Raw genomic sequence first — 25,591 nt, 5'->3', positions numbered from 1 at the left:
AGACTCCACCACCTCTTTGGGGAGCCTGTTCCAGTGTTTTACTACCTTCCTAGTGAAAGAGATTTTCCTTATATCTCACCTCAACCTCCCTTGTTGCAACGTGAGCCCATTGCTCCTTGTCCTGTCGTCTGCCCCCACTGAGACCAGTCCAGCTCCAGCCTCTTTGCAGCCCCCCTGCAGGGAGGTGACGGCTGCTATTCAATCCCCCTTGGTCTTCTCTTCTGCAGACTCAATCAGCCCATTTCCCTCAGCCTCTCCTCACATGTCCTGTCCCCCAGCCTCACAACCATTTTTGTTGCCCTGCACTGGACTCCCTCCAACTTGTCCACATCCTTTCTGTAGTGGACACAGGACTCCAGATGTGGCCTCCCCAGTGCCGAATAGAGGGGAAGAATCAATGCCCTCCATCTGCCAGCAGCGCTCCTACCCACGCAGCCCAGGATGCCGGTAGCCTGCCTGGCACCAAGGACACACTGCTGGCTCCTGTTCAGCTTCTTGTCCCCTGTCACCCCCAGGTCCTTTTCTGCAGAGCTGCTGCCCAGGAAGTCAGCCCCAGCCTGCCCCAGTGCAGGGGATTGCTCCCTCCTAAGTGCAGGACTTTGCACTTGTCCTCGTTGACCCTCATGAGATTACATGTGCTATCCCATCATCCAGCTGGTCCTGAACACAATCCAGGATGCTTTTTGTCAGGGAAAAAAATATCCCTGCCTCATACCATGCCTTGATTGTGCAGGGACACAAACAGTGGTTGATGTCAGGTCAAATTCGGAGGCACTAGAAGGAATCTCAGCTGCTGTAGCTTTGGGTGAGGAGTGGAAGAGGTCCGTTAGCTCCCCCACTTTGCATTACCCTTATGTTCACACGCTGGCAAGTAGGTCTATGGGAGTCTGAGTTAATGGATGTGAGACTTGATACTGCAGCATCGCTGAACGCAACCTATCATTTTTGAAGCTCACACCAGGTGTGTTTTCCTTCCCTTTTTTCCAGAGCTCTGAACTCCAGGCTTTTAAGGACAATCTCCTCATGTCCCTGTATCCCTGCCTCAGCTCCAAGCCCATCAGCACTCTGGATCCCATGCTTTCCATTTTGCTCTTTTCCAAATTTGATGCCAATGTGCTTGCAGACACCGTGGAAAAGTTCAATAAGCGGGTAGGTCGCATTTGTCTGGCGGTTAATTCCCTGTAAATGTGACCTCCTATGGACGGCTGGTCAGCCAGCTGCAAATGGGGGCGGGCAGATAACAGGCAGCGCGGCTACTTTAACCATCATCACGTTGGTGTTAGAATAGGCAAGTTGGCACCATTTCAGTTAATGCATCTCCCACGATGCACGTGAGCTCCTGGCTCCTGGAAATAAACTCAGAATAGTGCCCTCACACAGCAATTTAAGTGACTCAAAGTCCTGGCACATCTGCAATGTTTTCCAGTACATGTTAGCATTGGAGCTGGCTGAGAATTTTCCAACGTTAAATGTGGATTTGGTGGCATTTATACCATCCACGGGCACATATTGCTTTGGAAAACTCAACAGCAACCATGCAAGGAGCCAGAGTCCTCCGGCCAGATAACCGACCAGGAAAGTGCCTCCACTCAGCTCGGTTCAGCTAAGGACAAGGTTTTGTTTCGCCCCCCTCAGGATTTTTTCCCTCCTGGGATAAAGACTCGAGTTTTTACAACTTTTCACTCCAAAATGAAATGAAGGATTTTTGTCCCCCTACAGAAACATTTTTGATTGTTTGAGGGAAGGAAGCACGCTTCCATCCAGCCCTGTTTCTGGTCATTTGTACTGGCCATAGTGGGCCAGGGGTCCCAGGAGGCCATGGCCCCATTGTCTGTGGAAAGAGGAAGATGCAGCGCCCGTTCGAAGGAGCTCCTGTTGCCAGTCCTGATCCTACTCATGGGCGCAGAGGTCTGTGCAGATTTGCACGTGTGGTCTTTTAAATGCAATGTCCACGTGGCTCAACCTGTTCCCTCCTTGTTCCTTCCTTGCAGTTTTCTCATGTGCCTCTCTCACAAGACTGGAACGTGGTCTTCTTTAACGGCATCTGGGAGAGGATGGCGCACATCACCGGCCTGTCTGCTTTGTCCAAAAGGCTCCACGCGAGCCTTCAGCCGTTCATGGCCAACCCCCGGGTATTCGCTTGTCTCCGCGCCATGAATGGCTCATGCGAAACGTTCTGCAACATGTGAGTGCCGAGCCCAAATCTAGCTCTGCGGGGATGTGGCTGGGGCAGGACACTGGCCTTCGCTCCATCCTCCACCAGCAAAGACCCAGCTCCTGATCTGGTGTGAACTAATGCAGATCCATTGACATCCCTGGAGGGGGCATATGGCCCAAAGCCCATAGTGATTTACCGATCTTTGGTCTAAGCACTTATCAGAATTGCCAGGACTCTTGGCAGTTCATTGCTATGAAATATTTGAAAGTCCCTGCCCATAAAGAGCAACATCCAAACCTCAGTGTAGTTTATTAAGGGCAATGTGGGTTATAAGCGAGAGGTCCAAGTGTTTGAAATGATTTGAAAAGAAAAGTAGGTCTAAAAAAGAAAGAACATTATTTATTGGTCTGAATTGTACATGGTGAAGGAGAGAGATGATGAGCAGGGAGGTCAGGATTAGGTTATGTCTGGACAACAGGGTTCGACGTCATGAACTCCAGTAAAGGGCTACGTTTTCTGCCCTTTAGATTTTTTTTCTTGAAGTAGCCCTCAACTGTCACGTAAAGCTGCTTCTGTGACACGTCCAGCTGGAGTTTGAAACACCTTTTTTTCTTTTCCTTCTCTTCCAGAGTTGCAGCCCTGGACGGCCTCTATCCCAAACTCCCAGCCGAAGAACGGGGGAATATTTATAAGGGGCTCAAAAGTTATCTCACAAAGAATGGTAACTTCTTTCTACTGCAAACACAACCTGTTGGACAAACGCACTTTAAAATGCAAACGTGTGTCATGACATTGAGCGCAAGACGGCCGAGGCCTCCTGGATTGACAGTCATCAACATTGTCCCTTTAGTGGTTGGGGGACGTATAATAAGTCAATTGATACTTGCTTATATGCAGCATCACAAATAGATTTCTAGCCTGGGAGCCTTGATAACACAGGGTCTGAAGTCCAATGACCACAATCCTGTGCTGAGTTACACTTTACACCACAAAAATCATTGCATTAGGTGCAGAAAGTCAGAACAGAATTTGGCCCCATGGGCTAAAGACACAGATCTGCTAAGCCAATGCAGAGAAGGGAATCAGCTGTAATTTTAAGAAGCAAATAAAAAAAAAAGGGGGGGGGGTGAATTATCTGATGTCTAATTGTTTCTATGAAACAGCCAACCACGAGTGTTTACACTCCAGACTATACCTAACCTGCACACACTAATTCCTTTACATATCCAGAGCTGCATAAGGGCTAAGGATTTGCTAATTTTAATGGCCAAAACCCCTGGGGAGCCCTCTGGTAGCTGATTTTGGAGTGCAGCTCCGCAGTTGTATAACGTGTTGCCCGTGTTTTCCAGGATCAAAAGCGATCTGCTACAATGCAGCTGCTCACAGCCTAAATTCCACCGCTTGGTTTGCTAATTATTTGGGTTCCTTTATGGAGTACGTCACGGTGGGAGACCTGCGGCTTTTTGCTGATGAGCTGACTGTAAGTAAGAACGGCGGACGGGAAACTTTGGTGCACAAAATATGAGCTGATCCAGATTAGGATAAGAGCAGCCAGTCCTATAGGACTCTGAAAGCTCGTCTTCCAGTCGTGCCAAAAGCCAGGGAGAGTCAGACATTTGAAAAGGCTATGATGGTTGTTTTAAATTGTTGATTGCAAAGGAGCAGTTGATTTATCATCTGCGTCCAGATGGAACTGTCCATGCCTCATTGTAACAGAGGAAAATTGCTGTATGTGCCTTGAACTTAACCTCAGGGTAGGTCATTTGTAGAAACCAAACTTGGAGCTGATAGGTGCAAAAATGATCCTTAAGTCAAGACCGGATGTTCACGTAAAAGCCCTGCTATAGTTTACACGTAGGACCGATGCCAGAGTTAGTGATTGAGGTTTGCAGGTCTGGGTTGTGCAGAACAGACGAGACAATTATAACGGCTCCTTCTCAGCTATGAATATTATCTTGAATGTATTCTCAGCCTTTAATATTATCTTACCTCTTTCAAAGAAACTGGCTCTCCTCACTCGTGTCACATCCTGAGCAAAGGGAACGCAGAGAGATCTGCATCTGCTGTAACTTTGCTTTTCCTTCCCAATGGGATGTGATTATTAAAAAAGCACAAAGAGAAATAGAAGGGCTTGATTTTTGGGGGTGCTGCACATTCGTTGCTCCCATGAACATGACTCCCATGAAAACTACACTGTTGTCAACTGTCAGGGTTTTATCAAAACTCCCCTCAAACCTGATGCTTCCCTGGAAGTCCCTGGAGACTGCTGTTGCATGCGAACTGCAGCTTTCCTTTACAGCATTTCTAGTCTTTTTTGGAGAAAAGTTTTAAAAAATCTGATCCAACTCCTTTGGAGGCTCAGAAACCAAAAGACGACCCCCCAAATCCTTATTATTAGGACACTCCTCATGAGTTTTAAAGCCCAATTTATGATTTTTTTAATGTGTGAGGTTGGCAGTACTGAAAGCAGGTCTGAATTTTGTGTTGTCACTGCTTAGCAGAGCTGGACGCTGGGCTGGTGGGTTTACAGATGATGGTGGTGGGGCTCACTGCCTGCTCACATGGTCCATTATCACTCTTCACCCCAGTTTTCTTCTTCTCTCAGTTTAGTGAGGCATCATGAGCTATTTGTAGCTTAGCAGAGAAATTCTCCCCTCTTGGTGCTCCTTTCTGATCACCAGCCGGGTTAAAATGCCAATTTAAATTCTTCCTGTTTTTTCCCCTGTTGATTCTCTCAGCTCCAGAGATTTGCCAGAGACCCAGTCAACGTAGAGATGATCAGTAACCTCACATTGCCTAGGGAAACAGCCGTGTATTATACCTTGTTACTCACTTCTGCCCCTGGCTTCCAGCTGGCAAGGTAATGCAAACTCCAACCTGCTTCTACAGTTGAACTGGGAGCCAGTTTCAGCACATAAAAGGGCAAAAACCGTGGTGTGTACATATGCCCTTGTTATATAGCTGAGGCTTTCTGTTGTGGTCATGAGTGCCTCTTTTGAGGTGGATTTTAAAGGGTGATCAACACAATGCTTTAAAATTGACCTCTTGGTGGATCAGGTTGTAAACACCCAGGACCAAGGGAAATCAGACTTCCTATGCAGCGCCCTGGTAATACCCCAAAGGGATTGTGGGAAATGTGCACTAGATTTGCAAATGTAGGCTTTGGTTGTCAGCTGGAACAAACCCTCCCTGTATCATATGCAAGCCTTTTTGTCCTCCTTTCCACTTCCAGCCTCCCAGACAAGTTCGTTTGCTACCTCAGCCCTTCTGCTGTGAGCAGCCTCAATAAAAACAAGGCCCTGAATCTGGCTCAGAGGATCAACAAGAACTGTGCTTTGGGTCTACGCTCAGGTCCCAATAAGGAGCAAATGCCAGCCTCTTTACTGACGACGGAGGAGCTGCAGGTAATGCTCTGGGCTGGTTTTCTGATGCTCAGCCCTGCAGAGACACCAGTCACCGAAAGCACATGTGCAGCTCCATGGATTTGTGCTTAGCTCTTGGTAAAGGAAGATCTATGTGTGCCCTTAATATTGTATGCAATATTTTACAAGCAGCATGACCCTCTGCTGTGGTGGGGAAGTGTCATCATCCCCATCTTACCAATGAAGAAACTGAGGCACAGAGGATTGAGGTCTCTTGAGCAGCCTGTGATTAAGCAACATAAGTGAAATATGCTCAGATCTTGCAGTGATGAGTGAAAACTAGGCCTGGGGCAGATAGAAGCAGCCATACTGCCTTCCCCTGCCTTTTCATATCAGCATCTGAATAATATTCAGGGTCTGCAAAGTCTCAGTGGGGAATGGGGAGAGTGCAGACAGGCTGCTGGCTCCACCACTATCATGTGGGATATAGAGCCCGGGGCTGTAGATGTCTCTAGACCCAAGGGATCCACAGGGGAATTCTTTTGCTGACTTCCTTCTGCCCTTGGGGGACCTTTTCAGGTGGCAACATCGCTGGTGAACAAATTTGATCGGTTCCCTCCTGATGTCCTGAGTGCCTTGGGCCAGATGGCCGTTGGTCTCTCGGTGTCACAGATTGAAAACGGCATCTGTGATAAAGACTTTGTGGCTTCTCTTCCATCCCTGAGCAAAGTTCGTGGCTGGAACACCGAGCAGTCCAGCACCATCATTAACAAGCTGTTCAACTCCAGCTATCAGGTACCGAGAGTACAGACCCTGTGTGTTTGTGGCACTTGCTCTATCGCACATCTGGCTCTAATAGGCGGAGGCGTGGACCATATATTCCCATCCACTCATTATATCATCTTTCAGGTTGTTGATGGTCAAAGCCTTGCAGCACTAGGAAGCCTGGCAGCTGGCTTAAGCAGCAGGAGACTTCAAAGCCTGCCTTCAAAAGTGGTCTTGGAAGCTATGAAGATGCCTGAGTTTGTACAGCAGATTGGGACCATGCCATCTGCTCTGAAAACAGTGCTGGTGGAAAAGGTGAAGTCTGTTTGTTTTTCAAGGTGGTGTCCAGGGCTTGGAAGAGCCAGCGTGACTCAGACTCAGGGGAACGCTGTGTTTTGAATACACGCAGGCGTGCACTGACACATACACACCTACTGAGGCTATTTCCCCCATAGCTTATGTACGTAGGTGCTAATAAGGTAGTACAGCGGGGTCATGGATTAGTTTCCTCTTTGTCTTTGCAAAGTGCATGATTGATGATGGTTATGGCTGGCAGCCAAGGATAACACATAATCAAGTGTGACGCCTCTCCTGGAAGGTTGTTTGTACGGTACTATTTATAGATTCATCCCTGTTGGGGGTTGGAAGGGACCTCATGGAGGAAGGTGTCATAAAAGTTGGACCTTCAGGTTTCATGGAAGTGTCCACTCCCAGGGAGAGAGGAAATAAAGACAGGTGATGGTTTTTGAATGCATGTAAATCATTGTGAAGGCCACACACAGACCATTGTAGGGCTGAAGCATATTGCAAAAGTGAGCTGTGATAACCGGCTCCTTTCTGTACATACTAATTCGAGGGAGTGAATGTGCACGTCGCTACTGCAGTGACTTGAAATCGGACCATCTGCTCAACTTTTGACTTTGTCTTCACCCCACTTTTATACGTGAGCTCACACGGGGTGCATTGCTCCCTTTGCTCTTCAATACTCCTGGTAACGGGAGAGACTTACCTTAGACCTTGTGCCTGTAGGGGACAATCTATAACAGCATCCTACGGTGTGGCTGTTTCCTTTAGACTGAGTAAAGAAGAAATACTTCCCCACCACAGCATTTCCATGCTCTAACACCATTTGCAGGCCCAGGTATTTAGGGCAAGAGTTGGGCATTTGACTGGTCAAACAAAGTTTGGTCAATTGACTAGTCAAATATGTGTCAAAACTTGTAAAAAATAAAATAAAATTGCCAGTCGGTCCAAATAATACACAGAAAAAGCACCAATTTTCCATTAAGAAATGTGTCACAAAACAAAAAAAAAATCATATTTCTGTCAAGAAAACGAGAAAAAAAATGTGGGATTTTTTTGTAAATCTTTGACTGGTCCAAAAATATGCAGTCAATTGACCAGTCAGTTGACAATAATTGACCAGCTTGCCAACCCTAATTTAGGGGGATACAGTGAAACCACCCCTGCTCCTTTTCTGGCATGCTGAACCATTTTAAAGCAAGCAGCCAGTAATTCAAAGGAACTGGTTTTTTGCTCTGTCTTCCTGGGTCTCACAGACTTTACCCCCCTTGCTAACCAGTGGTTGTTGTTACCTGGCAGCCCTGTCTATCATCAGTACCCCCCGATGGACCCGACAGCTCTCCCAGCCTGGGACACGGTGACGTGCTGGGTCAAATGCCCAGAGGATGAGAAAAAAGCCATCAGTCTTGTATCTCACTCTTAATTTCTTCACCAACGATTGCTGCATCTAACCTCAGTGCACGGGGCTGTTTTATATACTTTTTAGATGTCTTCAGCTATAAGCAGTCCCATCGACCTGATAAAATATGTCCCGGATGCTCTGGTTAACCACATCCCCAAATCCTTGCTGGTCTTCGGTAATTTCAGGCCCCGCATTCAAGATCTCAACCAGAAATCGTGGAGCCGGGAACAAGTAAGGCACTGGCAGTTTTCTTATCTTTGTTTCTTTCTTGGGATAGGACTTTGGTTAGGCGCTGACCTTGTCTGAGAACAAAGCTAATGTAGCTATCTGTATACAGAGGGGAAAGAAAACTTGACAAAGCACTTAACCCTCTTTTTGCCTTGGTTTTTACAGGCTGCCATGTTTTTTGATGATGTAATAAAGGATGAGTCCGACTTCAACAGGTAGCATTTCTTCCATCGATATTGGTTGAGTTCTTGCCCTACTAGGCAAATTTATCCATCGCAAGAGAAAAGGAAGGCCCTGAAGCCCAAGAAGAGTGGCTTTAGCCCATGGTTGGACAAAATTGTCCCTAGCCTTGGTTTGCTTCCTCATGTGAAGGTTTCTGAGCTAGACTCCACTCAGAAACCTTGCAATGCTTTTCATTATCTGCAGAAAACCTTTCTTCGGTGAAAATGTATCGCTGTTGCACGGTTTTGTTCCAGTAACTAATATCTTTTGGGGCTGTGTCTGCCTCTCCCGGTGTTGTGTGATTAGTAGCATGATAAAATCAGCATCGCTATTTACACTCATTTCAATCCATGCTTTTTTTTTTAATACATAAAACAAGGCACTTTCAAAGGGCTCTTGTCTAGCATGTGACCTCTTGAAGAAAGAATGGAGGTTCCTTCTCTTCAGCTAGCTTCTTGCAGGGGTTATCGGGGTCAGGCATGCGATGAATGACAGCAAAAAACCTTTATCTGTGGGTAACAGCATCTGCAAATCCTGAGAGAAAAAGGTCTGTCTCTGGGTGACTGGCTAGTTGCCCTCTGAGGGATCAGCCCCTAATTCCCAACTCCCACAGTCTCAGTTAAGGAGCATCTCTAAACCCTAACTCCAGTCACTACACTACTCCCCTTGGCTACTGGTCTTGGACCACCATCTACTTCTGCAGTACAAGGTCCAGTCCATTTCGCCGAAGATGGTCTCATGGGCACGTGGAGTCTTTTGCGACACGTACCTGTGGTGGATTTGCCATGATAAAACCAAGTTTCATAGAACAATTGGCCACGATTAAACTAAAATGCATCAGAGGCGGTCTAAGTTGCCATGCTCAAAGACATTTTGACATGAAAAACCAGCGTGCACATCTACACGGTGATGCCGTTATGCTAGACAAACGGCGATTTTTTGCCGCTCTTCATCATGTGTACAAGCGCCCTTTGGGCAGAACTTTTGCTCCACCTCTGAACTTAGTTTTGAGGACACTGAGCTGGGGAGATCTTAGATTTGAAGGGGATTTGGGACCATGTACATTAGTGCTAGAAGGTCAGTGCCCTGAAGCTCTCCCTCACCACAGCTCTCCCGCTTCCCTTGGGCTTCCCAGGCTTTCTTCTTCCGTCCTCCAAGGCTTCACCTGTGCAGCTGCCAACGAGATGGAAACGGAAAAATTTCAGCAGCTTGCCAAAGCCATGAAGCAGAAGAATGTCAGGCTTGGAGAAGAGCAGGTCGGTCCCTCCACCGAGGTGTCGTGCAGTTCTTTCTGTAAAAATGCTCCCAAATCCTTTATCGAGGCCCCACTGCCTCAGACTCGATGGGGCTGGATGGGTCTTAGATCTGAAGCACATCTGATTCTGGCCTGTTTTATTTGGCAAATGCAAGGCCTGACAAGTTTTTTCAAAAACGAAACCCTCCCCCCTGTTTCTGCCTCTCTCTCTTTTTGGAGCAATGCATTTGTTTTATTGGTATTTTTCCTCCTTTCATATGAACTCTGCTCTCTTTCCAGCTGAGTTGTTTAGTTAAGAGGGTGACAGCACATGGCATGCCCAAGGATTTAGACAACTACCCTAAAGACCTGTTGCTGTTTCTAAGGTAATGTGGCGCTGCTGTCCATCCCACTGTTTTATTCTAGCTGTCTAGACCTTGAGAAGAGAGTAGTCAGATTTCATAAATTACTTAGCAATGCATCTACCCCTCTTCATTCGCACTGCACTTATCCCCGAGGTATCTCAGGAAGATTAGCCAAGTAGAATGAAATGCAAAAATAGAAAACCTGCAGGAAAGGAAAAGACGAATGCAATTTTAAACTTCCTTCAGCCATCGCACTCCAGTGTGATATTAGTGAAAGTCACAGATTGCTTTTGCAGCCTATGTTTGAATTGACAGCATCCCTTTGAACTACAGGGATTTTTTTATAGCGTGAATTTTTATGACCTATGACATCAAGTAAACCAGAGAAGCCCGTTGTTCGGCGCATTCCCTGGGCTTCTGCATCCAGAGCAGCACACATGAGCAACACTGTCTTGGGTCTCAGAGGTTTGCCTAGACGCCCTAGGGAGAAAATGAATTGAATGGAGAAGTCTTCCAAGGGTCTCTGGCAGCTGAAACAGGCAGTGCAATATGGAAGTTATGGTCGGGGTGTTTCAAATGAGGGAGGTTTGAACCTGGCTTGATTCATCATTTAATGGGATGCTGTCTGAATTCATGGAGCATCTGTATTTCTAGCCCTTCGGATTACGCGGCGACAGGAAGCTGTAGGCAGTACGTCCTTAATATCGGGGAAGCAAACCTTGGCGTTCTGCAGAGAGACTCCCCGCAGAGCAAACAGCTGCTCCTGGAAGCCTTGGCTTGTTTGGTACGTACTTGGTAATGCAGACGAGCAATGCAGGTGCTGAACGGGCACTGCTGACCACGACTCTGTGTTAAATGGGAAAAGTGTTGGATATGACGTTTTAACCGCTGATGGAAATAAGTGTCGAACATCAGCAGACCCCAAGCAATACTTTATAAGGTGGCATAGCCTTTTCCTCTAGACCAGTGGTTTTCAACCTGTGGTCCATGGACCTCTTAGGGTCTGCAGGTTATGTCTCAGGGGTCCACCAAAGGTGGCAATGATCCATCAGAAGTATGTGAGTATCCACACGTATAATTATAAGGGGTCTGCACCTCCATTTGAAATTTTTTAGGGGTCCACAAATGAAAAAGGTTTTAAACCACTGCTCTACACCAAGGCAGGTGAACTGTCTGTTTCTCGAGCCACTGGAGCTCTGTCAGCACAGACAAAATACATCTCTTCCCATGTAGGACCAAAGAGATTTATGCAATTCACTCCACGCATCAAGGGAACGACGATGACTATGTCAGGGCTCCCCTGCATGCGGGGAAATCACAGCCAATTGTCTGGGTGCCACAGGTCCTGTGCTGCTCATAGTTAATGGAGGGTGTCTTTCAGTTCGAGTCCCAAAGTCCAGTGGTTGTGGAGCAGAAGGACTTGAGGTCTACCTTGGGTAGCACAAGGGCCCCTGTAGATGCTGCGGTCGGTGGACATGAGTTTGAGATCCCACCATGGCAAGGAAGGCCTCTGGTTCATGGCTTTCGAAGATGTGACTCCCGCATGCATTGGGAGTGTAGAAATGAAACCCACCACCTGAAAAGAAGGGTTGAATCAAGCCTGGAGTTGGTCTTCCCTTGATCTACCCTTAGCCTCCACATCAAGAAACTATGCATGCAGCCTAGCAAGGCCCAGACCGCATCCTAGGGAAGGCCAAATTTAAAGGCAAACATCAGCAGCCGGCCTCTATAATGGGTATGCGGATGAAATTCAGGTCTCGCCACCAGCCTCTGGTTCTGGATTGGGCTTCCCTTCTTGGGGTGCTGTCAGCAGAACGGTGAATTCTCCATATTCCCTGTATCGGGAGCCAGCTTTCTTCCCTTCTTTATTTAACGTGGCTGTTTCCTTAATTCAGAAAATCCCGGGCACCCGCGTGAGCGAAGAAAAGGCAAGGGTGCTGGGGCATCTTGTCTGCGACCTCGGCGGCGAGTACATCCGAAGTTCTGGTGGGAGTTTGCTGAAGTGGCTAAGCCGGTGTAAATCCTTCACGCCTGATCAGGAAGAGGCTATTCGGGATGTCATCAGCAATGGGACCACGCCATTTGGGTAGGGTCGCCATTGCATTGGGGTTTCCAGAGTGGTGGAAAGAGTAAATGAAATAATAGCCTAGCACTACACACTGTCAGAAGCTCAAAAAAAGTTCGTTTTGCTCATTTTATCTTTCACCTAAAAATTGGGTTCCTGAAAAGCACATTTCCCCAGCGAGGTTTCTAATCCAGCTGCAAGCAGGCAACAGCCTTTTCTCTCGACTGTCTTAGCAGACCCGAATCAAAACAAACAAACCAAAGGCCGGCGGGGAAAATGAATTAACCGAGCTTTTCTGAGAAAGTTTGAGTCTGGTCCAGCTGGGGCCGGGCATGACGATCTGGTGGCCACCGCACCTCTGGTTCTGATTCCTGTGAAACCACATTTTCAAGGGAAATCATTGAGCCTTTTCATGCCCTTTAGTCGGGGGATGACACTCGTTTCCCTACTCGGGTGTGGTGCTTTGAGGTTCTGGCATGAAACGGTCTGTTGTAAAAATTGCAAGTATTTTTGCTCTTTGTGGTTAGGGTTCATATATTCATTACAGGCGGTTTGCCCACCCTAGATTCGGTAAGGGTTTCTCTGGCTCTGCTGGAGCCAAGCTAACCCCAGTGGGAAGTGGTGAGAAGGGTCTGAGAATTGAAATACTTCTATTCTTTGCTTCATATGTGACGAGCACGTAGCCTCGGCGCTTCCTGCAGCTCAGATCCTGGAAGATGATTTAAATTTCCTTCCTTTTCAGTCCTCCTTCAACGTGGTCGGCTTCTACCCTGAGCGAGCTCAGCGGCTTGTTCCTGGTCCTTGATCAGAGCATCTTGCACGAGATCCCCCGGGTGTGTTGCCAACAGGCATCTTGTTGCTTCTCCTACCAGTAATGATTTTAAACCATGCCCAAAGCGAATGAGCTCTGACGGTGCTCCCTATTCAATCAATGGCAAAACTCCCAGGGGTGTTGCCAGTGCCAGGGGAAGCCCCTGGTGAGGAGATCATTGCTTAATTACTGTCATGATTAATTAGAGGATGCTTAATTACTCTCACGCTTGGGTTTATGGAAGGACCAGTTTGTGGGGGGTTAGTAAAGTAGGTTTTGCAGGGGAACCGGGCACAGCAATGATCTAGATGACAGCCTTCTCCACTTGCAGCGGAGGCAGAGCTCCAGTTCATCCTGTGTGACTTAAATGACACAGGGCACATAAGACAACGGCGTGTTGGCGGGGCGTGGGTCACGTGTGCAACACAGCACTTGCGAACCTGCTTCTGCCAGGGATCAATTGTGTTGCTTCGTTGAGCGCTGGTGGTGGGGTGGGAGGAGGTGGGCACGTGCCCCGATGGCCTCCTGTCTGATTCTGCCATGGAGCCGTCCCCCCCAGGATGTGCCGAGCCTCTCTGCTGTTGCCTTTTCCTTGCAGGACGTTTTTGACCCTTGGCTGAGAAACCTCCTGAGTAATTCAACACTGTCGAGGGAGCAGCTGGCCTCTGTGGTTAAAAAACTGCAGCCTTCCCGGTGGAGACGCTCCACTGGTACGTGGGCTGCTTTGTCTGTATATCCATTTTAGCCTTCGGCTCTTCTGTCTTCCGGTTCCTCGCGTGCCCACGACGGGGCCTAGAAAGCAAGGGTCTTCTGTAAACTGAGCTGCTGCACGGACCTCACAACACCGTACATCCCCACAGCCAGCCCCGTGCAAAGGCACCAAGGGGCTTAGGTGCCACGTGGGCACAGGTCAATGCCAAGGTGCTTCTTGGCATCTTGACGTTGGAGAAGGCGAAGGGCAGGCATGCAAGGGAACGGGGAAGGCAAAAAGAAGCCATCTCGATAGACAGCATCTCACCCTCCCCTCCACTGCTGGTCTGGGCATAATCCCCGACTTGCCAAGAAGGACTGATGGAGATGGAGCCGTAACTCCTTTCTCGCTAACACGGGTTGCAATCCCCACTCCAAACGTCCTTGCTGATGCTTGCAGGGCCCGAATGGCACGGGTCAGCTCTAGACCCGAGGTAGCTGATCGGGCAGGGTGACCACCCTGCCTTTATTTGCTGCCCACGGCCTTTCCCGCCAGAGACATATGATCTTTGCTCCAACAGATTGTCCCTCCGACAAGACAATCACAGATGACGTGGCAATGGATGAGCTGATGCCTATTCTGTATGGTCCTCAGGACTTACAGGCCTGCCTGACAACTGCCATCCTAGAGACGCATTTCACTCGACTGATGACTTACCCCTTCACCGATGAGCAGCTGTCTGTGCTGAAGAACAAGCTGGACGAGGTAAAGCCTGGTTGCAGGGAGAGGGGCCGGGCGTAGTCACGTCGCTCCCGAGTCTCCGGAGCCCTTCTCCGTCGTTCCTCACGGGTTCGGCGAGGGGCGTCCATTCGATCTTGGCAAACCGAGTGAGCTAATAAACTGTCCGCAGGCCTATCCCGACGGGTACCCTGAGAAGATACTCCCCAAACTCGGAGCCATCATCGCCTTGGTCACCATCAACGATACTAAGAAGTGGAATATAAGCTCAGCAGACCTGCTCGCCACCTTGCTTCTCACTGAGCCTCCGGATATGCAGGTGAGCAATGAGTGATGGGGGAGATTGCTGCTGCGACTGGGAGTCTCTTATTTTATTAATCCTCCTCCGCTTAATCAACCTGCTTTATTTTGCTGGGTTGTATGTTTGGGCTTGAATTTTGCTTTGCCCTTGGAGACAGGAAGCGCTTGAGGTTTTTCTTGGGGTGTTGGTTGTCGGGGTTGGGGTTGGGTGAGATTTTTCTTGACACGTAAGGGGAAGCGATGCATCTCTTTTTTTGCTAACGGCACTCGTAGGCGCGTGAAATAATCAAGCGGTACACGGACCTGGGAAACCCCCTGAACACCCCTGCTCTGGATGCGGTCGGTACGAGATACGTGTGCCTTCTAGATGAGATGCAGCTGGACACGATAGAGCCCGGCACCTTGGAGTGAGTGAACTATTCCTTTGGCGCTTACATGCTTCTTCTCCCATCCAGCCAACCCCGGCTCCTGCACATCGCCCGCTGAAAGCTAATGCAGGGAGCAGTGAGAAAACCTACATTAGTGGTTAAGCCTGGGAGTCAGGGCCTGTAATCCCAGCTCTTTGGGGATGTCACTCAACTTTTCAGCGTCTCCGCTACTCATCCTGGCGGGATGGAGGGATGGTGGGGGTGCAGGGGCTACGTACAGAAGCTCAGAGAAATGGTTGTGGCCAGCTCTTGTCTTCCTGCATCTTGATTTTTTTTCTGCAGAATGGCTTCTTTGGACCCCTCAAACTGTTCTCAGCCTACAAAAGACATCTTGTACACCAAAGCTAAACTTGCTTTCTCGGAAAAGCGTACTGAGTTCCCCGCTTACTACAGCCTTATCAAGCCATACTTGGGTAAGCAGAAGCATTGGCACACTGAAAAGCAATTGCTGTCAGTAGAGACGGGCCGGTCTTGGGCTGAACTCGCATCTTTGAAGTTCCTTGAAGTTCCTTGAAGTTTGGCAGGGTCCAGCTCTGCATTTCGGAAAGCACTTGCTGGAGGGGGAAGAGGGGCAGGAGTGGCTCTGTCTGCCTGATTCAAAATCCTCCAGATGTTTGTATGAAATACCAGTAAACCCAAAGCGCTTAGCCCCTTATCCCTTTAGCAGCCTGCCCTAGAGGCTCGTTCTAGAGACCCATTTGATGGTATTCAGTTTGGCGATCACTACAAAGCACTTTATATGCTAAGTTCTCATCTCATCCCACTATTGGAAAACTCTGCTGGTTGCACGAAAGCCGGATAGGCCATGTAGGGAATATGCCATGTAGGGATATTCCAGGATTGACCCACCTGGGCTAATAAGGTATTTATTGTCCTATGCAGGCTGGAAACTCCCTTCCCCTTAGAGTGGTAGTTATTTGTACCCTGCATCATGGGAAAAGTAGATGCCTATTGTGACTTCACCGATGTTAGAGGGAATATAGGGATCCTACAGGGTGTGTTGCAGGACTTCTGCCCTGCATGCATGTTCTTGCCTGCCCCAGGTGGTGCCCCTGCGGAGGACTTGCGAGCTCTGAGCAACAACAGCGTGAACATGGATATCAGGACCTTCGTGAAACTGAGACGAGACTCCGTGCTGGTGAGTTTGGCTGTGCCATAAAAGGTGGCTCCTCATCACATCTGTGACCTGCTGGATGCCATTAACGCTGGCATAAATCAGGAGTCGTTGCACCAAACTCCAGAGACATCATAGCCAGCTCGGGCTGCGGTTCCCTTCTGCCACAGTTTGAACCCTCATTTTGGATGCTTATTTACACTTACCAAAGGATGCCTCAAAATCAGGCTACGTAGCTGCAAAAGCAGCTGGGTTGGGTCCAGGAATCCTTTCGGGCATGATACAAACAGCTCCTTCCAAGAGATGCCATTGCCTGCCCCAAAAAGTTGCATCCCCAGTCTTCTGGCTTTGGGCTGGGTGAGAAATAGGGGTCATAGTAACCTTCGTTGCTCAGATTGCTATCTTGATTTCCCCTAGGCTCTAACCACTGACCAGGTCAAGGGCCTGCTGGGAGTAAATCTGAAAGATCTGAAGGATGCACAGTACACTTCTTCGCTCATAAAGGAATGGATCAGCCTGCAGAAACAGCCAGACTTGGATAAGCTGGGCCTGGGGCTCACCGGGGGGATTCCAGATGGCTACATCCTTGTTACACCCCAGTCCAAACGTATGTTTATGCAGCCTTTGTTTTCCTCTGATTGGGCTTATACCTGTCCTCTGTCTGAAAAAGAAGGGAGCAAATAATGAGGGTTTCCTATTGGAAAGTTTAGAGGGAAAAGTTACGACTTCCACGAGCGCACGTCTGTAAAGAGCATCTGGATGCAGAGTGCAGCGCCATCGCTTCCCAGGGTTTCGGTCCACCGAATAAAGGGCAAGCATTGGCATGGTCAGTAACTTGACAGCGTTGCTGAAAACCATCCTGCTGGCCAGAGCTCTCAACAGAAATGACCCATCACTTCCAAAGCATTGCATCCCAGCATCTTGGGTGCAGCCTGGGATGGATGGTTTGGGATGAGTCTCGGTGAGAGACTCCAGGATCTCCCTTAGATGCTACAGGAGAGGACAGTAAACAGTAAGGTCGAGGAGTTTTCAGTTCCTCATCAGCTCTGTTTCTTGTCTCTCTAGCAACATCACCAGGCTCTATGAATGCCAGTGCCAACGCCCATGGCAATGCCCTCCACCTCCTAGCCGTGCTGCTCCTAAGTTATCTGCTGACTTTGCTCCTATCATAAACCCTGACCCCTACCCCAAGCAAAGGAAGGCTGTGGGAACCATCGCTTGACTTCTCCATGGCCTGACACAGGAGGATGGAGAAATGCTATGCCAACAGGCAACAACGTGGTTATGAAGTGTTCCTTTCTGGCGCTATTGGTTTACTCACTAGATAAAGTCTGAAAACAAGATTGAAAGCTCTTCCAAAAGGACAAGTACCATCGTAGCTATTCTGTTTGTACAGCTTCTCTCACAACTGAGCCCTTGGCCCGGAAGCGTGTCCCAGACATGTTACTGCAGTGCCCGAAAGCTTGCAAATAATTGTTTTTTTGCAAATCTCTAGTTGGTCTAATAAAAGATATTACCTCTGCCACGAGCTCTGATTCCATGATCAATAATACACTTTTATTGAATGCTATTTTCTTAGCAGATGAGGCAGTTGTAGGGTAGACTGGTTTTGGGGGTATCATGCATGTTTGTAGGGTAGACCGTAGTAGGGTAGGTTGTAGGGTAGACTGGTTTTGTACTGGTATCATGCACGTTTCAGAATTAATTGACTGAAAAGCCTCATGTTTCTGCACGTGCAAGGACTGAGAATGGAGATTGCTAGCTGGTTTGGAAAGAGAGAGAACGGAGTCAGAAACAACGGCAACGAGAATGAAGGCTCAATAGTACTTTCCTCAGTTCAGTGAAGTATCGGTTCAGGCCCTATATTGTCTGTGAGGTTTTGTCAAAATAAATGTTTGGGAGTCCCGGACATGTCTGTTGTTCTTCTCTTGGGTTTTACTTGTCAAACAGGACTGCCCAGGTCTGGCCTCTCGTGGGTGGGGAATAATGCTCTCTCCAAGTCATATGTTTTGCACATCATGAAAAAGGGATGGTTCGTTACCCTCAATGAGTCAGTCACCCCAGCGCTTAGTTTTTTGACACAGTCAAGAACTTCTGCTAAACACACCTGAACAGATGCATTGATGTTTTACTTCGTCTTTCAACCACAGCTGGATTTGACACCACTTTTTTATGACCGGGAAATAGTCAACGTTGAAATAAGCAGCCGGAAAGCCTATCTCTAAGATGCTCTTGAACGTTCACGGGGTTTTAAATTGGGTTCAATTTTGGGTGAAAGTTCAGCTCCGTTCTTTGTTTCCGAGGCAGAATCGGAGCTCTACAATGACTACGCGTAACGTGCCGAGACCGGTCCGGATCAGACCAGTGAAACATGTCTTGTCAAGGGGAAAACCTGATTACAAAGAAAACCTTTATGCTGGCTTAAAGCTCACTCTTACCCTGCTGAGTAAACAGAGGAAAAAGTTGTGAACTACTAAACATTAGTTAATCCCCTGCGGCTTTTCTCAGGAATCGTGAGACCTTGAGAGTGACCACAGAGGAGTCGTTTTGGAGCATGGTCTTTGGTGTCTCCAGGTTTGGAGCGGGAAGAGGGAGGGGATGGCAGGGGCATGCTTCGGAGAGTCCACCAGGACACGTCCTCAAGGACTGTAGAGGAGCTAGAGTGGAAACCTCCACCTTGCAGGAAGTGGTCCTTGTCCCCAGCTCCACAACTTGTGCACGGGCACGTCTTGTGCATAGGCACTTCCGAAGAGGTGCAAAAAATGGAAACAAGAAAGGAGAGGAACTGTTGTATTTTATTCAAACAGACAGAAAGACAGAACTATACGCACCAACGACCATCTGGGGAAAATAAAAAGACTTTGATGTTCGTTATGTAGCATTAGCGTGATGACCCACATACCCTGTTTTCCATAAATGACTTTGGCATGGCTGGAACAAATCTCAATCTGGAGACCTCTCCTACAACCAAAGTAAAGCAGGGTGAAGGCAGCAACCAGATTTCTAGAGGAACCTACCGCCAGCTACACTACACGACTCAAGAAGAGCGGACCAAACTCTGATCCTCCAACAGCAATCGATACCTTTAAACCCTGGCAGTGAAACCAAGTTCAGCTGAGATGAATCCACTGGGGCTGGTAACGAGTATGGTACTACTTGATGGGCCTATGTGGGGCAGAATTGGGTCTACTGTCACCACCAAATCAAACGATGGTACTACTAATGGCTCTTCATCATTTTTTGATCATATGGAGGTGCCGTGTATTTTCAGGTGTCACGGGCTGGAAGTATTTTGGAACTGAATCTGGAATGTGAATAAGGGCCAATTATCCATAGCATGGCACTGGTCCCCAGGCGATAAAAGACCCAAGAAAGTGTTGGTTGTAATGGGGGCATTAGACCTCAGTCATGCAGCCATTTCAACAGATTCTCCTGCCAAGGATACTACTTTTTTGGTCATTAGAGGCATGTTGGTGGACCTCCACAGCTGTTTGGAGGCCCAGTTGGTTTGCACGCTCTCATCATAGTAGGTATGGAGGCGCCTAACCCCATGGATCATTTGGATTTTACTATACTGAATGGATGCACGGGCAGACACTGCTCCTTAGGGAGGATTTAGCTTAGGCCTTCTGCTGAGAGAAAGCTGTTTGAATCCATCGGAGGGACAGAGCAAATGCTCCTGAAGCATGTACATCCAAAGTAGTTTGCAGCTGCCGCTCCAGGTCCTTGCGTACAGCTCTGTCCTTTGAATGAGAAACTTATTCTAAAAGTCTGAGCAACAGTAGTGACATCTTAATATCTAATTGTCCCACCAGGATCATTGCACTGCCTCCAGGGAACGTGGTCCTAGCAGCTTCATGTAGCTCCCACATGTGCTGCAAAGTGGGGTCTCTGCTACCTGGGAGGGAATATGATGCCTGCATCTCAGCCATTTGGGGGCAAGTGAAAAATGAGAGGAGGAATACTGTAAAGGCCATGTATGTGCTGGTGGCATTAGAGAAACCTTCTCAGCAAGAAGATCCCAACAGTCAAGGACAGCATGTGCAGCAGGCTGAAAGACAGGTTCGCTCTTGATGCTGGAAGGAAAGAATACAAAGCAGAAAGGTTTGGGTTATCCATGCGATCAATGTGGTAGCACCTGAGCTCCCAAATGGGCCGTTAGGGCAACAGTGTGGTCATGGGTTTCAGACATTTCTGAAGACACATAGGGAAACAGTGGCCTTTGGTCCCTATTCTTGCCTGCTCATCCACAGCACTGCCCACCCAGTTACAGACCATCTATGAGCTATACTGAACTGAGAGATGGATCCTCCTCTTGTATATACTTGAGGAAAAGAGAACCAAATCCATGAATTTAATGCAGCATCTAAGACTGAGAGAGGAGGTGCCCTCTTATATTAAAGGACAAGAGATCATTTTATGGCCTTGAAGGAGGCTGTTCAAATGCAGGCAGGTGAAGTATGCTGCATTTGAACAGCATCCTTCAAATGCAAGCAGGTATGCTTCACCTGCCTGCATTTGAACAGCCTCCTTCAAGGCCATAAAATGCTCATTGTCCTGCAAAAGTCACAGCACTTTCCATTTCAGTTCTCAGGTCTTCCTCCCACCCACCCTGAATATCTACCCATGTACAGTTACTAATATCGTCTGAGACTGCTCCATGGCCAGTATGGAAGGTGTTTGGTAGGTGTTGATTGAGGGCACAATTAAAACCCAACAAGATTATACCTGGCACTGGTTTATCACCTGTAACAGACTCCTTTCCTAATAACAGGATGTCCATCCTGCTTCTGGCCATCAAGAGTCTCAAAAGACTAGTGCTCATCCTTGAATATATTACCCCCAGGGCTGTTCTTAAGATGTTTAGTGCCTTTTACAGATACGTACTCGTTACCGGTTTAAGATTGATGAATCCCACGGGTGTTGGCTTTGTTGGCTGTGTTGTCTTGGTTGACGTTGTCTTATTGGGCCTTGGGGTGGTGACCGTGGTTGTGGCAGATGTCATGGCAGTTGTTGGGGGGTGGGCAGTGTTTCTAGGGGTGGTGGGACTGGCCACTGTTGAGGTAATGGTTCCCTTGACAGTCAATGGTGTGGTGCTAGTAGTGAATGTGAAGATAATGGGAAGTGGAGCGGTGACATTTGAGGTGGTTGTGGGGGAAGTGGGCATGATGGGTGACGGGTGATGGGTAGATGTGTTGTGGGTGATGGCAGTAGTATCAACAGGAGCTGCAGTGATAGTGTTAGAAGTGATGTTAGCAATGTGGGCACCAGGAGTGGTGGTGTTGGGGGTCAAGGTGGTGACATTAGAGGCAACGGCACTTGGGATGGTGGCACTGGGGGTGTTCACAGCAGTTGCAGTAACAGAGGTGGTGTTAGAGGCAGTGACCGCTTCACTGATGACCAGATTTGGAGTGGTGATGTTGGCAGCATGGTCAATAATAGCAGTCGTGGTGGGGTTGCGGGTGTTGGCAGCTGGGGTGGTGGTGTTGATGGAGTGGTGCATAATGGCTGTTGGCGTGGGGGTGTTGGCTGTTTGGTTGATAACAGCAGCTGGTGTGGTCGTCTTGGGGGTGCTGGCAGTTTGGTTGATCATGGCAGTTGGGGTGTTGGTGTCGGGGATGGTGGTAGTAGCTGGGGTGGTGCTGGGGGCAGTAAGAGTTTGGTTGCTAGCAGGAGGCGGGGTGGTGGCGTTATGGATGAAGGCCGTGGGGTTGATGACTGCTCTTGAGACACTGGTGCTGGGGGTGGTAGCGGTTGGGGCAGTGGTATTGAAGGAGGTAGCTGGTGGGGTAGTGGTGTCATTAGGGATTAAAATACTAGGGATGCTTGTTGCTGCTGAGATTGGATCTGGCATCCCACCCTGCAGACCAATTCCCAGGATCCTGTCCAGGGCTGACTGGTACTGAGTCTTGGTCCAGTTGGCCACGGCTGGATGATTTTCAGCTTGCTTTAGAGAGGGAAGGTTTACACCCAGCAAATTCTTCACGTCCTGGATGCTGAGTTTCTGCAACACAGTCATGACATTGTTGTTCACCTTCACCACCAGCTGATGCTACCAGAGGCTTATCTTCCTAATGCGATTACTGACAGGGTAATAACTTCCTTTAAAAAAAACTCTATTAAAAATACGGAATTGCAAATCCTACCCAACCAATCCTGACCCAGCAGTGACCCCAAAACTACTGCATGCTAGCCTACTTGTTCAGCCTTTTCCCGATGGATTTTGCCTTCCCTGTCTACTCAGTTCGCAGCTTCCACGGGACAGAAAACTTGCAAAGTATTTTGCTTGCGGCTAAGATGCAATAGTCATAAAAACAAATAATAATACAGATGACCCCTCAGTGCTAATCCCTCACTGCATCTGCTCCTCTGCAGTCTCCCGTGGATGGACCTGCCACTGACATCAAGGTGTGTCTGCTACCTCCTGTAGCAATCGTTCTGGAGCACCTAATGCTGCTGATGAAAAGAGTCCAACCTCTTTGGTAATGTACCTGCAGCTCGTCAGGATTTAAGGCAGTAAAGGTGTTGATATCCATGGCAACGTCAGATTTGGCCAGGTCTTCCAGGTCCTTCACTGGAGCCCCACCTTCATAAAAATAAAGTATTTATAAATGTAAAAATGCAACCTCCTTTTCCAAGCAGCAAACACCAGCTTTTGCTGTCGGAGGGTCACCGGGTACTGGCACTGCACCCACCACACTGGAGCCCAAGAAGGGCAAAAGTTTAAATACCTACCTAGATAGGGTTGGATTAAAGGGTAATAAGCACTGGTTCCTTTCTGGCTAGCAAATGCATCACGGGCTTTGGCATAGAGCTGGTCTTTCTTGGCTTGTGAACAGGAAGAAATGTCTAATTTTCCAGCGCTCCTAGAGGAACAGGAAGCAATTAGAAATCCACAGGGACACAAAAGCCCAATCTTGGGAAGACTGAATTGAATGCTCCCAAGCTCCACTGCTAAATGAATGGGGGATTCACATCCTAGCCCTAAACGTTGCAAGCCAAGTGGCCCCGTGCATCCTAGGATATTATCCATGGGCTTCTCCCGGCGTGGCTGAGCCTGACCTCTGCAAAGCAATGATTCTGCGCAGCCTTAAATTGCATTGGCTTCTCCTGCTGCCTCCTCACACTACAAACATGCATTTAATTGCTTCCCCAAGGTCACTTCGGAGCGGCTGTTTTCCAGGAAACTCGCCCCCCTAAAATAACTTGAAATATTTCTCCCCTGCGGCACTAGCTTCCACTTCCAGGAGGGGTGCAGTGCGCGGAGACCTGCCCAGCACTGCTCTAACCATTGACTCGTGACATATAAGCACCCCTTCCCTTTGTAAAGGCGGTTTACCCGATTGCTTCTGGGCTTATTCTTTTAATCTGCTCATCAGACAGGTCGCACAGTGCTTCGCCCCCGATTTGCTGGAGCAAGGGTCCCGTTAAGTTACCACCCAGGTCCATGTATCTGGCGACCAGTTGTTTGACCTAGGAAGCAGAATGAAAGGCAGTTAATGTATTTAGGGGCAGTGTTGTTCGATGTTTGGGCTGTGCTCATTGTGGGGGGCGGTATCTGAATTGCTGTAGGGCAGTGGCTAGCAGAAAATCCCCAGGTGAGAGATCGCACCTCTGCCGGCACCGAATACCCCACCCTGTAATGGCCTTCCGTCATTTAGCCCTGCTCACTCCCCTCATCTCTACTGGTCATGGGATCACAAAGTGCTGACCTACTGCCGCTATCCCTTCGTTAGCTCCCGCCAGCACAATTACCTCGGCTTCCCTCCAGCTCCCGGCCTCCGGGTCCAGCAGGGCCATGAGGGTTTCACTGGACGTCACTGTCCACTTGCTGATCTCGCTCACGGTGTAGCGGCGCGATAACAAGCCGAAGAGCTTTAGCTGGTCCTCCGGGATCCCATCGGGGTAAATCTGAAAGGGCCAGACTGAGTCATTAGTGGCAGAGGAATCGATGAATGGGCTTGACGGCTGGATTCACGATAGACGGGGATATCGAGAGCAATAACGAGGAGCACGAGGTTAATTCCAGCTGGAGCAAAGTGGTGATTGCTTGTCTGCTCTCACAGGATACAATACCCTTTGGCTTCAACCCCCTTTTTATAATCACTGCTGCCCTGCTGCCTCCTCCACATTGCTTGTCCCTCTGTCGTATCACTGACTTGGCTTTTCATGGCAAGTTTTTACATGAGAGCATCTCTCGTCTACCTCTAGCCACGGTGCATCCCGCACGCTGAACGCAGGCGTGGGAGACGGATCTTTACCCATTCAAACCATCCCGATCCCAACTCAGACGCTCTGCTCTCGAATTGGCTCTGCGTCACCTCCCTGATGGCTTTTGGGATCGCTCAAACCATGCGACAGCGCGAGTGCTTTGGGGGGGAGGGTGAGCAAATCCCGTTATTGTCTTTGCAGCAAAGGCTTGGCCCTCAGGGAGCAGCCCCGAGAAGTAAGTGCGCCTATGCACAGGATGGTGTGAGCTGCTCCTCCGGCTCTCCCAGCCAGCACCTGACCTCAGCTGCAGCATTTCCCAATGCAGAAAGGAGTATCGCATTGCAAGGCAACTCTCTTGCAGCGTGCACTGGGTTGCCGACCCTCACGAATTGCCCTGGAGCCTCCAGGAATTAGATCTAAATCTCCAGGAGACTGCTGAGAGTCACGCAGGAGATAAATGATAGGGCATTCATTAAAATAAATATTAAATGTTGCACCCGATTTATACAGTAGTCCAGTGGGTTTTGAAAATCTCGCAGCAATGTGCATGACTATAATTCATAACCGATAAGTGCAAACACGCGAGCATCGTGTGTCGCGGGCATGTTGGTGTTTTGGATACCTCCCAGAAGAGATTCAAACACTTGGCAACCCTGTGCAGAGCTGAGGTCAGAAACCCTTCCCTGCAACACGTGTTCACCCACGTCTGAGAAGGACCCAGGCCATCTTGGCCCTCAGCGGCACAGCACCGTTTTATCCCATGATGTTTATCATTACCTCGCCAAATTTCCGCTTTAGGACATCGAGCTGCTCCTCGGTGAGGGGCTGATCCAGCAAAGGGACCAGGTTGTCTTTCAAAACCTCGTTACTCAAGCATGCGTCAAACTGCTTGGTATCGGTGTAAGACACCAGGAACAGGGGGTCAAGGATGGCTTCGGCAGTGATGGCTTCAGACATGCACTCTGTTTGCAAAGTATAATGGGCAGAAAGGGCCCGTTAGCAAGCACGCTTGTCTTCCTCCCTCCCTCCGTCACTACAGTACCTTATACGGAGAACTCAGAAGATTTATTTGGGTGCCACAGCCATTCCAGAAAGTTTTTACAAACAATTTTTGATAAAAGCGGATTGTGAATGACCTCCGGGCTACCAAATCCTAGTTCTTAAAAATGGTCCAGGCACTCTGATTAGTAGGCG

General features: G+C 48.6%; 3 protein-coding genes across 3 annotated transcripts in view; 1 reads left to right on the top strand and 2 right to left on the bottom strand.

Annotated features, from left to right (window-relative positions):
* MSLN (mesothelin) overlaps positions 1-17,698 on the top strand; it is a 29,951-nt gene extending 12,253 nt beyond the window's left edge. Inside the window, exons 7-29 of the mRNA XM_019512716.1 lie at positions 988-1,149; positions 1,992-2,185; positions 2,788-2,879; positions 3,508-3,638; positions 4,897-5,018; positions 5,391-5,562; positions 6,100-6,315; positions 6,430-6,600; positions 8,075-8,221; positions 8,384-8,433; positions 9,576-9,696; positions 9,975-10,060; positions 10,694-10,823; positions 11,935-12,125; positions 12,847-12,937; positions 13,514-13,625; positions 14,187-14,371; positions 14,517-14,663; positions 14,918-15,051; positions 15,355-15,485; positions 16,116-16,210; positions 16,604-16,793; positions 17,252-17,698. Coding sequence (XP_019368261.1) covers positions 988-1,149; positions 1,992-2,185; positions 2,788-2,879; positions 3,508-3,638; positions 4,897-5,018; positions 5,391-5,562; positions 6,100-6,315; positions 6,430-6,600; positions 8,075-8,221; positions 8,384-8,433; positions 9,576-9,696; positions 9,975-10,060; positions 10,694-10,823; positions 11,935-12,125; positions 12,847-12,937; positions 13,514-13,625; positions 14,187-14,371; positions 14,517-14,663; positions 14,918-15,051; positions 15,355-15,485; positions 16,116-16,210; positions 16,604-16,793; positions 17,252-17,358 — 3,177 coding nt within the window. The 3' untranslated portion in view covers positions 17,359-17,698. The remainder of the gene's footprint in view (positions 1-987; positions 1,150-1,991; positions 2,186-2,787; positions 2,880-3,507; positions 3,639-4,896; positions 5,019-5,390; positions 5,563-6,099; positions 6,316-6,429; positions 6,601-8,074; positions 8,222-8,383; positions 8,434-9,575; positions 9,697-9,974; positions 10,061-10,693; positions 10,824-11,934; positions 12,126-12,846; positions 12,938-13,513; positions 13,626-14,186; positions 14,372-14,516; positions 14,664-14,917; positions 15,052-15,354; positions 15,486-16,115; positions 16,211-16,603; positions 16,794-17,251) is intronic.
* Positions 17,699-18,997: 1,299 nt separating this feature from the next.
* Positions 18,998-23,655, bottom strand: LOC109294563 (mucin-2-like). Its single transcript, XM_019512998.1, has 5 exons — positions 23,526-23,655; positions 22,922-23,052; positions 22,678-22,772; positions 21,074-22,190; positions 18,998-20,262 (listed from the first exon to the last, which is right to left on the bottom strand). Exons 1-5 carry the CDS (start codon positions 23,633-23,635, stop codon positions 20,180-20,182), a joined length of 1,536 nt encoding a protein of 511 aa, XP_019368543.1. The 5' UTR covers positions 23,636-23,655; the 3' UTR covers positions 18,998-20,179.
* Positions 23,656-23,875: 220 nt separating this feature from the next.
* Positions 23,876-25,591, bottom strand: part of LOC109294279 — a 49,106-nt gene continuing 47,390 nt past the window's right edge. The window contains exons 23-24 of the mRNA XM_019512579.1: positions 25,175-25,359; positions 23,876-24,097 (exon numbers count right to left, since the gene is read on the bottom strand). Coding sequence (XP_019368124.1) covers positions 23,876-24,097; positions 25,175-25,359 — 407 coding nt within the window. The remainder of the gene's footprint in view (positions 24,098-25,174; positions 25,360-25,591) is intronic.

Source organism: Gavialis gangeticus, unplaced genomic scaffold, assembly GCF_001723915.1.
Source record: "Gavialis gangeticus isolate Ggan-Ray unplaced genomic scaffold, GavGan_comp1, whole genome shotgun sequence".
Taxonomy (NCBI): domain Eukaryota; kingdom Metazoa; phylum Chordata; order Crocodylia; family Gavialidae; genus Gavialis; species Gavialis gangeticus.
This window is presented reverse-complemented; position numbering and strand designations above follow the sequence as displayed.